The sequence below is a fragment of the Dermacentor variabilis genome, chromosome 11 (assembly GCF_050947875.1).
Source record: "Dermacentor variabilis isolate Ectoservices chromosome 11, ASM5094787v1, whole genome shotgun sequence".
Lineage (NCBI taxonomy): Eukaryota > Metazoa > Arthropoda > Arachnida > Ixodida > Ixodidae > Dermacentor > Dermacentor variabilis.
Window position 1 is genome coordinate 42,335,525 of NC_134578.1, and position 13,292 is coordinate 42,348,816.

Below are 13,292 nucleotides of genomic sequence, written 5' to 3' on the forward strand. Positions count from 1 at the left end.
TTGCAGGGTCCGTGGTCATTATTACTCCCACAGCACGGAATGACAGCGACAGGCTCGTGTATCAGAAATTGCCGTGCTGTTTTCATTCGAAGCGCTCGACGCTGCATAGACACCTGCAGGCGTTCTTCGTCACCAGGACCAGATGGCATCATGTACGCTGCCCTATGCCAGCTTGCGCATGACGCACGTGATGCGCTGCTCAACTACTACAATGAATTTTGGCACAGCGGCGCCGTTCCCTAACTATAGAAATCGAGCCGTTTGACCGCCACACAGAAACCTGGAAAGTCTCCGCTTGATCTACCATCATACTGTATCATTGCGCTTCCGATCTGCGTCCGCCAAGTGATGGAAATAATTATTCATATTCCCGTTCACCCTTACGTTCTCTCGACGAGGTCGCTCGTCCATGGACAACGTCCCTGACATCATAACCTGGGTCCAAAATCAAAAAAGCCTCAAGCGCTTAACAGTGGCACTTTTTCTAGATATCAAAGGAACATACGACAACGTTCTCACTCACTCATACTCACTTGAGACTGCGGGAGCTGGTGGCCGGAAGTATAAATCGATTCGCGACTTTTTGACGAAGAGGTTCTTTACGTTACAGACCGACGACCGAACTTCGGAAGATTGAAAGTAAGCTTTATACCGTTGGTGTCTTTATTGATCTTATGAACGCATTTGATTGTGTTAACTATGAGACTTTATTAGTTAAACTTCACGATTACGGCATTCGTGGCATTGCCTTAGATCTTTTATAAAATTTCTAAGCAGAAAAACTAACCAGAACAGTTGGTTGTTATTCAAATTGTCAGATATAATTCCTCTCCAGCTAGAAAAAGCGATATAATATGCCCACTTCTACTCCTGTTTATCCTACTGCACACTAGTTTAGGGCACTACAACGAATACGATTTAAAAAAAAACTGGAGGTATTCCAGAAGAAACTGCTAAGGATTCTAGAGAATTATCATGGTGAACCCAAAGATCTGCCAACTAATCATTTCTTTATTAAACACAATTTGCTCAAAGCGAGTAAAATATATGACTACAAACTCCTGCTGCACATACATAAACATGCTGTTACACTCAGCACACACAACGTCAGCTCGCTATGCACTGCGTAAAGAACGGACAACAACACAAATACGCACAAATTATGGAACGGCTCTCACCGCTAATCAAATACCCGCGCTAATAAAGTGTGTGAACTCACAAATAAATTTCGACACGAAACTCTGTAAATTCAAGTCACAAATAGGATGTTTTTGTTGGTAAAGTAAAGAACCCTTTACCAAAAGTGCATATTTATTTTTTCATGTTTCTATGTTTTCATTGTATGTTCGTTGTTGCCATATCTGTATTTGATTTTACCTTCATTGCATATATTTTCACTATTTCAAAATACCCTGTGATGTCAAGTCCTTCACATTCTTCCTTCCGTAAAGTATCGCTGTGCCTGCTGTCGGTATTGTTCCCAGGTCCCCTCAATTTGTCTATGACAACTTTTTTGCCTGGAGACAACTTTTTGCCTTTTTTGTCAACATTGCGTTGGAAATAAACTGAACTCAACTAAACTAAACATAACATCTTCCGTGGTGTGCCTCAGGCTGGAATGTTGACCTCCATATTCTACAACCTCCTAAGGCAGGACTAGCGATGTACTGACCGCGGAGAGTTCATGTCTCAATATACGCCGACGAGAGTTGCATCTGGGAATCTGTGGTGTCTCGCCCTCAGGTAGGAGCCAGGCATAAGAGGGCGGCAACCATGACGGCGCCTTATGTCCGAGAACAAGGCCTAAGTGCTTCTACTTAAAAGTGCGCATTGGTTGGATTTATGCGCCAACAAATGTCATCAGTGGTCAATATGTGTCCTATGTTAAGACGCATCGCTTGCTGGGTGTTATCACTGACCGCAATCTCTCGTGAAGCCCTCACTACGTCTATCCGAAGAAGTTAGTTGTCATTGCGCAGATCTTCGAATTTCTATGCGGGATAAACTGGGGGTACACCAGTCAATTCTGTAACGCCGTTGTACAGGGTATTGTTTATCGGACTCCTACGTTACAGTCTACCAGTTTTGTCAAATACATGCACGACAAACATTCGTGCTTTGGAGAGCATTCAAGGTCGCGTCCTACGCACGTGCTTAGGGTTCTTCAGCGACCTCAACAGCAGCAACAATTGTCATCGCGGGAGACCATAAGGTCCAGACACAGGTAGCTGTCGACTCTCTCAGAGTGCACATTCTTCATCTATCAAGGATTCCCGACCATCATTTCACCTCCCTATCAGCCGAGAGACCTTAAGCTACCGTTTCAAGAGTGATTAACGTTCATCAAGAGGTCGTAACGTCATCTAAACACTGTGGTGCCTGCGACAGCCTCAACAGTGTTTTAGTATTCCCGGAATTACAAAGAAGGCCAATCATACATCACCGGTTCTGAAGCAACCGACGATCCTATTACTGCATCATACGTATCATGACCACATACATAAATATACCGATGGTCCTACCTCACCTACCACCTCAACTGCTGCATTCATCGTTCCCGCCAAGCAGATCACAGATTTAAATTGTCGCGCATGACAACACCTACGTCGGCAGAACTTGCAGCTCTCTATGCCGCAATGGCGTACGTCGCCCAAGAGCCGAGAAAGAAATCGGTCGTATTTTGTGACTCTAAGGCTGCTCTTCAAAGTATCAAGTCTGCATTACGTCCCAGAAGTGACGAGAAGATATATGAAATTAGAGAACTGCACCGCCATGCTCTGGAAAGAGAGTACAACATTATGTCTTAATTGATTCCAGCTCACTGTGATCATCGCCAGCAACAACCTTGCTGAAAAGGCTGTCCCATCTGCCCACAAAGACAACCGGACGCGTCCAACACCGTTGAAGAGGTCGGATGCTGCCAGGAAATTTCGCCTACTCGCACGCAAGAAGCCCCAATATCTCTTCAGTTCAAGTGTCTTCAATTGCCGATAGCATAAACTGGACCACTCGCAATGGCTAAAACTGCCATCTAAGCTTTCCCGCGGCGAAACAACCGTACTGGGCCGCTTGTCGTCGGGAGTGGCGTTCACAAACGCCTACTCCTATCGCATGGGAGTTGCCGCGAGCCCGCTGTGTGACTCCTATGGGTGCGAGGAAACCGTCGAGCACCTATTGTGTACCTACCACCGCTACGATGTACAACGCCTCTCTCTGCATGCAACTTTATGCCTACTGGACAGAAGACCATTCTCCGAGTCAAAGATACTCGGAACATGGACACACCTCTCACTGGCACGAAAAGCGATTCGTACACTAGTGCAATACTTGAAGTGCCCCGGCTTAAGAAACCGTTTATAGTGTCCCTGTGAATCCTCTCACATGCACTCAGTGATTATTCGCTCCCTTTTTTCCTCTTTCTATTCCCCTTTCCCGCAAACCCAGTGTAGGAAAGCGCACAGGGTGCTCGTCTGTTTGTCCTCCCTGCCTTTCCTGCCGTTGCTTTCTCTCTCTTTCTTCAATGATGTGTGCAAGATTTATAATTAATTCTACTTGATGAGGAAGTCAAAGTTAAAGGTTTGTATAGCAGGAGCGTTGAAAGGGTCCGAAGATATACTAAGAAATATATGCCTTTGCTACTCAGATCGTGAACGAAACCAGAACGAGTGCGATGCCTTTCTTGACTTTATAGTTTCCTTTGCTGTATAGGGGAGGCTATTAGAGAACAACGCCCTTTGAGTGTGTGTTATGGGTTTGTAGTAGTTAAGGGGCACCCATAATTACGTTCTCGAATATGTGGCAACATATCAAGTAATGCAAGTAGAATTGAGAAAAATCTTCTTAAAGGCTAAACGTTAAACGTTAAAGAACACAGTAGCAATACTGTGAGAGACAAAACTAGCTTTTATTGGGCGAACCTGTGCCCACAAATACAGGCTACACTTAAAGCACAACGATAGCGGTGAACACAGTCGGCGATCGTCGAAAATCTGATCAGCGGGTCAAGCGCGCCGGGTTTTATACAGCAGTCGTCGAATGTCCCAGACTAATCGCACGGACCCGCGTGCCTTCGACAAAGTTCTACACCATTCGCGTCATGCGATGAAAGCAGATAACACAAGGATCGGCGACAACATACAGCCGGTTAGGAGCAACGATAACTTTCCAGAAACTTCGGATACATGCAGGCGCGTCCCACGCTGCGCGATTACATTTCTTAAGCGGCGAAACGCGGCCGCCCGATAAAGATACACGTGTCAATATACATAACTTGCAGGTGTGCTTAACCCGATCCCTCCTTTGGCGTAACCAGGATAGCGAACCTCGAGCTAGAATCGTAATTGACGTGTCAACATGCGGGATGGTGACATCATTCCTGCCTCTGTTCACACACTATTCAAGCTGTCAAAGCATGTGTGTCAGCTTCAACCCAACTACTAACGGGAACATGGTCATATTGGTTACGCAAGCTAGCTGTCTGGAAAAGTAGTGGGCTTACGGATTTTCCCATATCATCTATGGCTAGTGCACTGGCTTGGAGATAATTCACTCACGCAAGAAAAGCATTTTTTTTAGAATAATACGGTAGATAAAACTAAATACACGATGCAGCACTGTACAGACTAATATGTATCCTCAACAATGCATATAAATCATTCATGAAACATTTGACTTAAATCAGATAAATCAACATACCCTCCGCACGGTGTGTTGAGTTCTCTGCTATAGGTGTTCTGAAATAAATAATAGAAAACATATATATTATTGTACTTCTTCAATCGACCTGGGTATAAATATTTTGCAGGAAAGTCTGCATTACGTCGCATCGTATTAGAAGGGAAACATTGCACCTTTTCTAGCTTAGGCTCTGAATCAACCTCACCTTTTCTTTAAGTGGTACAACAAACACAACCGTAAATCTGTACAGAAGTAAACGTGGGTCTCTTAAGAACCCGTAGCCTCATTACCGCATCGCGCAGCTGCTCCTGCTGTAATGAGCCAAGATAGGTGAGTGTACGCGTGTACGGCTTATATTAAGAAGGAGTACACCAAATTCTGCTCATTACCGCAATAGCGCATGCAACACAAAATACTGTCTACTTGCAGATATGCATGGTCATGTTAAGTGGGTTTTATTGCGACAGCAATTATATACACGCTCCAGGTGCATTTCTGCCGTCGCCGTCGTTGTCGTAATGAGGTTTCGTATGAGTGAAAGCGTGTGAGGGTGAGTCGGCGAACGCGGTTCAATCTCGCGTGCGCTCGCGAGGAACGCGGCCCGAATGCGTGCCTTCTCCTAAGGCGCGCGAGGCAAGGGGGGTCAGGCGAGGAACGAAGGGGTGATTCTCTGGCGACAGCCATGTTTTCTCGATGTCCTCCTCACCTGCCACTCCGTACAGAGTGGAGACAACCACGGCGTCTCCCACGGCATCTGCTACGGCGTTGGCCACACGAATCGCGAACGCCTTGCTCATAGGACCTCGGGTACAACGACAGGCACTCTCAGCAGCCATTTCTCTGCAAATCTCCGGATCTACTCTGGCGGAGTTCCGAGCAGACCGGTTTACCGCCCGGCCCCTGGCAGACCAAGTCCTGCCTCCGCCAGGTACTGGGCCTCGGTACGTCCCGCCCACCTGTCACCATCCGGAATGGATGCTCGAACACAGAAATGCTCTTTGCTGCGAGCCCATCCGGGCGCATAAGCTGAAGGCCGCCCCTAGGAAAAAGCAAGCGACAGAACGCTCTAGGAGCTGATGGAATCACGTTCCATATGCTTCGGAACATGCAAGATGCAGAGCAAGATCGTCCCCTGGAGTACTTCAACACCATCTGGAGCACTGGGGCTCTCCCAGACAGCTGGCTCACCGCAGTGGTGGCGCCAGTCCTTAGGCCACAGAAATCTGCTGTGGCACCCTCCTCGCACAGACCAGTATCTCTCACCTATGACGCCTGTATGGTGATGGAGAGGATTGTTTTGGCACGCATGGAGTGGATCGCCGCCCAGGTGCACTACTTCGCGGAGCAGCAGACCGGCTTCAGGCGCCACCGCTGCACTGCTGACTCCATCGCCGATGTTGTTTCCACACTGGAGGATGCAAAGGACAATGGTGACGTGGCCCTTCTCGTGCTGCTCGACGTGCAGAGCGCATTTGACAGCTTGCCCCACTAGGTCATTGATGCCTCCTTAGATATACTCGGGATCACTGGCAGCTTCAGGCGCTTTGTCTCTGCCTTTCTTGCTGGAAGAACGTTCCGAGTACGAGTGGGCCAGGCGCTCAGCGCCCCTCAAGCGATTAGCACTGGCGTGCCGCAGGAATCGGCGCTGAGCCCATTTCTGTTCAATGCAGCCCTGGCAGGTCTGCCAGCCGCACTACCGGCAAACAACCGGTACCGCACGCAGTGCTGCATCTACGCTGATGATGTGGCACTCTGGGCCCGGGGACCAACGCGGTACCTTCCAGCCGCCCGAAGATCACTATAGGGGGTCCTGGATGCGGCGACAACATTCCTCGGGAGCGTCGGCTGTACCGCCTCTCCTACAAAGACGGAGGCCCTATATACACCCGAGGGGTGCCTTACGCGTAAGCGTCCACCAGTTGGGAATCAGCACCGACCCCCTTCTGTGGAAACAGACAGTGACGTACCTTGGCCTTACCATACACCCGACTACTAAGGTCCTCAGCGCCAAGGTGCGCCGAGTACATGCAGCCGTGGGCCGACTCCTTCAACGAGGTCGAGGATGCTCCACCAAGTGGGCCATGCGCCTGAACAAGACTGCAGCAACATCGTCCTTGTTGTATGCCCTGCCGCTGGTTTCCCTGACGCATGCCAGGAAAGGACAACTAGAGGTTCTGCAAAGGAGGGCCATCAGAAATGTCCTGGGGCTTCCAAGGCACTCGAAGATCACCACAACACTGGCTGAGGCCGGCGAATGGCCACTGTACCTGATCATGTTGCAACGGGGATTGGGCATATTGACAAGCTACATCGCGCACCAGACGGCCAGGCTCTCCTAGACCAGCTCAGGAGCCTGCCGGCTTCACGTGTGGGCAGCCTGTGTCGCCTCTATGAGACCGTTCCCCAACTACCAGTGGCAGTGGCTCTTCCTCCTCCCCATCACGGACCTGCGAACATGCACCTCTCCCTCAAGGGATTAGCCAAGCGGAGAGCACCAACAGCAGCCCTGCTGCAGGTGGCAGGCTGCAATCTCCAGGAGGAGTTGGAAGGACACCTGCTGTTGTTCACGGATGGTTCAGTCCTCCCCAACGGGTCGGCGGCAGCGGCATGCACAGTTACAACTCTCGCCTGTCACAGGCACTATAGGCTCCCGTTTACAGCAAGCTCTACTGCAGCAGAGCTCGCGGGGCTTCACCTGGCTGCTGATCTCCTTGCTGGGCACCCTCCCCTGCAGCCGGTGGCGGTGGTGTGCGACTCCAAGCAGGCGCACCAGGCCCTCGTCAACCCACGGCGGGCAGAACTTATAGTGGTGCTGCTGCTTGCCAAGTTAACAGCTCTAGCCGCCGCCTGAATCCCAATATCCTTCCACTCGCTGCCCTGACATGTCGGCATAGCCGGTAACGAGGAGGCGGATACCTACGCCAAAGTTGTCCATCATGATGTAGTCCCGGTTACCAGAACGGTAGCGGTTTGGGACTACACGATACATCGGCTACGGTGCTTGCTCACCTCTATTCAACCGGACCCCGGTGTGGCTAGTGGCAGGCCCCCCCAAACCGCTTCCAGAGAACGGCCTCTCCAGAAGAAACCGCTCCACACTCCTGCACTTGCGGACTGGCTGCACCTGGACGGCGGCCCGGCTGTACGCCAGCGGCCGCTCCACGTCACCTGCCTGCAAGAGGTTCGGGGACCTCGAGACCCTGGAACACCTTCTCTGTTCCTGCCCATCGTTGGCGCTGGAACACTCCACAGTGATCAACACCTACGGACGCCACGGCCTTCCAGCTGCAGAGACTGCCCTGCTGTTCCCGGTGTGTCCACAGCTCCCTGCACTGCGAAGCCTGCTGGGGTTTATAAGTTCCACGGGAATAGACACCCTATAGGCGCCCGCTACAATCGCTGGCAACATTACTGAGGACTGCCACCTGTCGCGCATAGTGGAGTCTATCATCTTTCATTTCTCACTCCCTCTCCCCTGACGACGCCTCGCCGTGCTCCCTCACTGGTTGCAGAATCAAGCGTCATCCGTTCTTTAGATCACTATCATCATCCGTAGTAGACGCCTTTGGCGGACCCCGTAGGGACGCGTTGCCAGCGCCCATCTGTTTTGAAAGGAATCAGCGACATGGGCAATGTGGGCGACCATGGGGGCCTCATCTTCAAAGCGATCTGCGATGTTTGCAGAGTGCGCGTACTGCCGGTAGCTTTGTATGGGATGTGCTTTCGAGGTTTCGTTCGTGTTGAAGTGACAGATGCGCGAAGGTACCTTGGGTCGCGGCTGCTGCCACGATTCCTTTTGACAGCTTTTTGACGAACAGTTTACGCTATCCTGGAACGAAATGTGTTCGTGTTTATCTGTGCCCGCCAGACAACGTGCTGCTTAATCTAGTTAAAAAAGGTTGATGATCTAATTGGTTTGAACCCTTCATGAATGGGTAAGCGCAACTAAACAAGAAGATACAAAGAATCACACACGCAAAGGCAGCGCTGTTACTGTGTGTATGCTTCTTCCTACGTCCTCGCTGAGTCATGCTCACACATTCTGTGATCGTTAATTTAGCTAGTAAATGAATATACGGCCGCGAAAACTATTACCCTTACTTTGTACATATATTTACTTATTTGCTATTGCAATCGGTGCTTCACCTTTCGGGCTGAGCCGCGCATTTTTTTCTAATACCCAAGTACATTTTGTTCAGAAATACACAAAACAAATAACACATTCATATTTTTTATGTAATGAGGTTTCATTTGGTTACGTTCCACATCGAATAAGGCGTGGCTATAGCATTTTTTGTAGGGAAAGAATTAAAATAGCTATATAGACGCTAGAGACAAGTTTTAATGGAAAAAATATACTCTGAGCCCAATTGAGAGATCCAGAAACACCAGTGTGAGGGAACCTAAGATGAATTTCAGCCATAATGACCCAAAGAAACACTACCAGAACACGTGACGAAATGTATCGCGCATATATTCTAAATGAGTCGCCTTTTTACGCATGATGCGAACAGTTACCAAGAGCAAATTTGGACTCAAGTAACAGGGTCTCACCCGTCTATTGCGAATACTGATTGTGAGCGTTCTTAAGTACACTGCACGGTATCTCACTCTCTGCAAAGTGGAGGTGCTCGATTGGCTAATACGAAAGGCATACAACGCCGAAACGACCACTCTTCGCCTCGAGGACACAAGGGGGGGGGTACACAATGCACAAGAAATTATTGAAACACAGCTGGCAGGTCAAAAAGAATAGCTACAACGCGCGAAAAAGCCGCACGACGCCTGTAAATGTCCAATATATTCCGTGCGTGCGACCGACTCGCCGACAAAAGTCCAGACATGGGTATATTATGTCAAACAGGTCTCACTGATCACCAAAAACAAGCATATTAGCTGTCTGGATGTTGAGGACGTTTTCCATTTCTTTGAGACTTGCAATAAACTATAATTCGGATTCTTGAAGACGCAGGCCTCCGACCCTCGTTTGCATTGAGGCTTATTGTTTCAGATGGGTAGAAGTATTTATTTTTCTACAGAGCGAGTTAGCAGATGAGAAGCTGATGCTGCATTACTGCGGATCCAACCGATTTATGCCAGGCGTTGTGGCAGCTCATCAAAACATCACACTATTTCGACGCAAATCTTCGAATACATGCGTAGCGAAGTTTGAATTAGGCGGGTGGTTGCTGCGCAACTAACGGCAATGCATTTAATTCATCGTATGCTGCTTTTATTCTTACGTAATCTTTATAAAAATAAAGGTCATCACTTTTCCGCAATTTTCAATTCCGCACTGCACTGATGGCAACGTATGCCAAATTAAAAGCCTCAAATCTACCGGATGCAGATGGTCAGATGGTGTAGTCAAATCGATGGAAGTATTATGACAGCATGACGACGGCAACGTGACCGTGACGTCATGATGACGACTATATGAAGACAATGAAAGGCATGGCATGTTGGCGAGGGAATTCTGACCACCGCCTGATGACAATGCGATGACAATGTCAGAATGACGCTGACATAAATAACAGCATTCAGGAAAAAAAGGGTCGCTGTATGGCTACACAAAGTAAATTTGTCTGCGTTCATGAAGATGTAGCACAGCTGAATTCACAATAAAGCCAGATAACGAAATGTGTTTTTCCTGCCCACATAAATATATCTGCCCGCAGAAATTCAACATTATTTTCATGAATTTTACAAACGAGTTGAGTCAAGCCTAGTAGCGCATCATGTGGAAAGGCAAAATTATATAATACTAGCTTGCCATCGGACCAAATTTTCCATTGACATTGTTTAAAGTGAGTACGATGTTACCGCAGGTGAGTAAATTAATAAGTACTGAAATGAGGCAGATTATAATCAAAATGAAAGGCTTCACATATACTCAAGCTAATGTCTCATGTTGCAACAGTACGCACAGCTACAACATCTGATAGCACTCTTGAACGCCATTGTGCAGCTCACTAAGCGTAGGCTGTTTTCGGTTATGGTAATATTGAAAAAAAATATTACCACCCGTACACCCCGTGCACATGGTAAACAAGCAAAGCGGAAATGTGTAGCCCCGGTGTTCATTGCGGGGTAATCTGGACGGTTTATTAAACTATTATTCAAGTATTGGTTTCGTCTTAGTGTTTCTTATTAAGGTTGCGTGCACGTTTCGATTGGGCTTATCACATTATTTATTTGAAATTCTGCACATTGCGCTTCGCATAATCACCATGATGGAGGGGTGCAACGAACAGATTAACATGTTAATGCAGCGGATTCATCAAAGTCTTCCTCAAATATGTTGCGCATTTGTGTTTCGTAATGCGTTAAACAGTGTTTCAATCATTTAATTAAAGAAGGGGGCACATTTATGAACCTACTTCGAAATCAGAAATGGCTGCGCGCGCCCTCTGCTGCGCGAAATAAATGATGTCACTATCGGCGAAGCCAATGGCACGCCACAACTTTCCTGCGAGATAATTGTGTCATCATCAAATTTTCATAACCCAGTCCCCATCTCTATCCCTTCCCTGCAATAACACGTAGATAAATGTTTGTTTTACATGTGTAAGCGTATCTATGCCTACCCAACGGGAAATATGTTGGCGTGTCACGTAGCACCAATGCAATGGCTCATACCCCCGCAGCAGGGTTTCTATGGTCGGACCACGAGCGTTTCCTCTAGGCATATGCAGCTTCGCTGTAAAATTAAATTGATTTAACGTGTTAAAACATTTCTCATCACGAGTTTTAAAGAATCCAATAAGCAAGGTCATCCTCGCAACATATCTAGCGCCTAACGTACGAATGCGGACGTGAATTAGCTAAGTGATACGCCTAAGAGCGCTGTATTCCAGAACACGCCAGCAAAGCGGGTGAATAGGTGAGTGCACAAAACTTGCGCCTTCACTGCCGCCTTTCAGTAGATGGTTTCTAGGATCCACTGATGTCCCTGCACTGCCTCTTAATTAAAGTGGACTTCCGTGTGCATCATTTTAATTTGTGGTATCGTCCCACGCGGTAAAAAACGACAGCCACGAAAGCAAGAATAGAGGGCTACAGTTTGAAACCCACCACTGTGGCCGAGTGACATGCATGGCAGTGACTGCGCAACCCGTGTCAAAACCCAGTAGGCGATTTCTGCGCGGAACAAACACCGTGCACTTCTATATAGGCTAATCTAATCACTTTGCACCGATCAGTTTCTAATTCGGCCAAACAGACCCATTTCACACTATATGGAAATAATAGTGGGAGTGGGAGAATATTGCAAATATTTGCTCTTACAATTGCCGTCGAGAACGAATTTGTGTAAATAGGGAAATGTTACGGCTGATTAGTTTTTGAAGGTAAAAGGGTAAATGTAAAATTTGTCTTTGATGAAGGCGTCCTTACCCAAGTGCTAGAAGCCGTTATGCGTTGGTTATCCTCAGTCTTTCCGAGAATTCTGACGGAACTACACGTCACCCAAATATATTTTTGTGGGAATCCGAGGCATGGTGTCGGTAATGTGCTTAATAGTGTTACAATTTCTTGATTATGTTAGGTTTTGATAACGATTCGGACATTTGTTTCCTACCTCTCTTCAGGTGCAACTGATGCGAATCGCGAAGAGTGTCCCCAAACCAGAAACAACTCACAGTGGTACCTATTCCACGCCCTGTAAATTGTGAGGTGTTTATAATTATTGTGCGTAGTGTCTCATGCGTGGAAGTGGGTCAAATAGGCATATCTAAGTACGCTTACGCATGCTTATTTGGTGCCTGGAGAGAACAAGCTGAGCGGAATTTGTTTGCTCCAGCTAGAGTACGTGTCACGCGTGATACGGGGGCAGTGAAGGCGGTTTCACGAGTGATATGCAAACATTGTATGAGTAAATTACAATCAATCACTATTCCAGAGGCAACTGAGGGGAAAAAGAAATTGGATGGAGATCTAACCGCGAATAAAAAAGTGTTCACAATTCCAGATTTCTTTTTGTATATAACTTGATCTGCATTTTAAGTACCAACCATGGCTTGTGTGCCTGACGGCGAGCATTAGTAGCGGGTTGCTGAGCAGAGTGCTTGCTAGGTTCTACTTTCGCAAAGTTGAGCTGCTGATTTATCTGTAGGGTTCTTTTCGTTTCTTTATTTGTTCTTACAAAGAACTGTGGCCAGATTCAAAAACAAAACCTGCGTTAGCAACTTACACTTACGCGCGGTCATGTGGATTCATTCGTTTTTTTTAAAATGCTTGTAATACTTTCTCTTTGAAATTACTGAATTATAAAATTTTCTCCAAGCTTATCCACATGTATACAGAGTTAAATACAAATCAAGCACTGTCATGTGTTGTCGCACTTGTTAAATGGTCCAGCCACCAACTATACTCAAGTACTGTCCCTACCCAATAATCCTGTACCTTGCATGTTGATTTTCATGCGTGTTTTATTCAACTACTCCCGCATTTTTTGAACAATTGAGTGAAGCCTAACACAAATGAAGGAAAATTAGGCACTGAAGCCGGAAAATTACAAGTGTTTGGTTTTAAGAAAGAGACACTGCAACCAGAAGTTTTTCTTTGAAATAAAATGGAGTGGAGATGAAGGCTGGGCGACTACGCGACGAACGTAT

General features: G+C 47.3%; 1 protein-coding gene across 1 annotated transcript in view; it reads right to left on the reverse strand.

Annotated features, from left to right (window-relative positions):
• The window catches only part of LOC142563812 (uncharacterized), a 44,773-nt gene that overhangs the window by 15,055 nt on the left and 16,426 nt on the right, over positions 1 to 13,292 (reverse strand). The window contains exon 5 of the mRNA XM_075674442.1: positions 4,696 to 4,733. Within this exon, the coding sequence (XP_075530557.1) occupies positions 4,696 to 4,733 (38 nt within the window). The remainder of the gene's footprint in view (positions 1 to 4,695; positions 4,734 to 13,292) is intronic.